The sequence below is a fragment of the Vespula pensylvanica genome, chromosome 7 (genome assembly GCF_014466175.1).
Source record: "Vespula pensylvanica isolate Volc-1 chromosome 7, ASM1446617v1, whole genome shotgun sequence".
NCBI lineage: Eukaryota > Metazoa > Arthropoda > Insecta > Hymenoptera > Vespidae > Vespula > Vespula pensylvanica.
The window spans coordinates 764272-766771 of record NC_057691.1 but is presented as its reverse complement, the minus strand read 5'-3'; the positions used below and the strand labels follow the sequence as shown (position 1 = coordinate 766771).

Sequence of the window (2500 nt, the reverse complement as noted above, 5' to 3'; positions counted from 1 at the left end):
GATTGAATTTTTTATCCTTTTTCTTTATTTTATTTTTTTTTCTTTGGAAACCACAAAAAAATCGCTTATCCCTTTCCGACCAATAAATCGTCGCGAGGTTACGTTATCAGGCATAAGATCTCTGCACGGGTTCTCTAATCGAACGTGTGTATATGTGAGAAAGAGAACGCTTCTCTCAGCACGAGTATGGGAACCCCTAATTTATAGGATCAAGAAAGCGAGAGAGAATATGGAATGAGTGAAGAGAACAAAATCAAAGAAAGAAAGAGAGAGAAAGAAAAAGAGAAAATACTACTACTAGTAGTAGTAGTAGTAGTAGTAGTAGTAGTAGTAGTAGTAGTAGTAGTAGTAGTAGTAGTAGTAGTAGTAGTAGTAGTAGTAGTAGTAGTAGTAGTAGTAGTAGTAGTGTAGTAGTAGTAGTAGTAGTAGTAGAACAGTAAAGAGTAGAAGTGTGGGGAGGGTACCCCTTACTAAAATTCAAAAGTTGCTCGACGAAGTTTACGATGCCGTCTAGTCGAGGCGTCGCTGAGATTCCTCGTTTACGTCCTTCTCCCTATTCGTGTCCCTCTTTTTCTTTCCTCCTCTTTCTCCTCTTCCTCTTCTTCTTCTTCTTCTTCTTCTTCATCTTCTTTTTCTTTTTCTTACTCATCTTTTTCTTTTTCTTCTTCTTCTTCTCTTCATTTTATTCCTTCTTCGTATTCGTTTCCTTTAAGCCGACGTAACGCGTACAATAGCATGGATTCCATTTCCAGGTGAAGTCGCATGGCCGATTATAAGTATTACACCCGGAGAGTAATATCCCAAATGCATCTGTCTATAGACGTGTATGAAAAATATAGGAGAAAAAGAAAGAAAAAGAAAGAAAAAAAAAAAAAAAAAGAGAAAGAAAGAAAGAAAAAAGAGGTACGTTCTTCTTTTCTTCTTCTTCTTCTTTTTTTTTCTTTTTTTTTTTTTCTTTGCGTTTAAATCAATATCAATGTTTGTTTATGTGCGTACGTGCATTTGTGTGTGTTTTCTTTTTCTTTTGTATTCTGAAATCGCTAATTTTCGGAGATCGATGCACCAAGAAATTGCGTTGACAGACTTCAGTTTATAATCTCTCTCTCTCTCTCTCTTTCTTTCTTTCTTGCTTTTTTTTTTTTGTTTATTAGAAATGAAAATCGATTCGTATTTTTCAGAACGATAATAACGTACTATGTACTTACAGTATTGGTTGGATAACGTTTTTATATTTTCAGAAGAGAATCATTCGTCTTGTTACTTTTTATTTTCTTTTTCTCTTTTTTTTTTTTTTTAATCGAACGTTTCCCGCCATCCACAAAGTAGATATTGATATTATATTTGTAAAATTATAATCTAAATTTATGTATGTACGTAAGAAAACACTAATTAATTCTCAGGAAATTCGAGCTTCTGGTAAGAAACTATGTTAATCAAGAACTTCGAAGTATATTCAAGCGTGTTTAGAGAAGGGTTATATTCTTGATAAAAAGATGGACCGAACGAGCCTAAGGGCTCGATATAAATTTTTATACTGTCATGAAAATTTTTATTAAAAGAAAAAATAAAAAGTTCAAAACAAAACAAAAAAAAAATAATAAAAAGAAAAGAAAATACAAAATCATAACTTGTTGGCAACTATATTTCTGTGAAAGCAAAATAACGGTATATGATCCTGTTGAACATTGGATAGGTCGGATCCCATCGTGGTCGTTATGGGAACAATGCTCCCGTTTTTATTATTTCTGACTGGTGATTAGTTGCGCACCGAAGACAATAAAAATAGGCTTACCATTTCTCAAGGCACTCGAGTGTACCCCTCAGCTCTTTAGCTTTATTTCGAAGGAACGTCAACTTCGACGTAAAACGACTAATAATCATTATAAATATATATATTTATTTATTTATTTATTATATAAATTCATATATAGATATATATATAGTCTTATTTTAGTTTACATTTAAATATATTAAAATCTTACATATTAAAATGTAATCTTGCTTTAATCCGGATTGAAATATGTTGAAATTATATATATTAAAATATCGAACGAATCAACGATTTATAAATATATAAATGTATAAATAAAGAAATATATAATAGAAATATTTAATGCATATGTGTAAGCCTATTTTCTCAATATGATTCGTAATAGAAATATGTCTCGATCAATTTACAAAAGGGCGACGTCTCGAAGAAATCGTTCGAAGACTCGGTGAAGCGTGAATAATACATACATACGTGTGTGCGTGTATTTGTATCGAGATCCATGGCGCATTTCATTAAGTCATAATTGTACAGTTGGTAGCTGTAATTCTTTCGAAGCATCGTTTATACAGTCCTTCTCATTGATTCTATTTAAAAGAGATTTTAAATTCGTATATCACGGTTTATACTCCGTAAATCAATTTTGATCGAATTACATTGTATATCATTTTGCCATTGAAAAATATTGTTTTTGTTTTTCTTTTCTTTTTTCTTCTTCATCCTTTTTTTTTT

The 2500-nt window shown here is 31.3% G+C and overlaps 1 protein-coding gene across 6 annotated transcripts in view; it reads left to right on the top strand.

Annotated features, from left to right (window-relative positions):
* The window catches only part of LOC122630756 (proline-rich protein 2-like), a 48001-nt gene that overhangs the window by 7946 nt on the left and 37555 nt on the right, over positions 1–2500 (top strand). The window contains exon 3 of one of the 6 annotated variants that reach the window (XM_043815619.1): positions 753–773. The exons of the other annotated variants lie outside the window; for them this stretch is intronic. Within the exon in view, the coding sequence (XP_043671554.1) occupies positions 753–756 (4 nt within the window). The 3' untranslated portion in view covers positions 757–773. Of the gene's footprint in view, positions 1–752; positions 774–2500 lie in introns of those variants that run through there. 6 annotated transcript variants of the gene reach the window in all.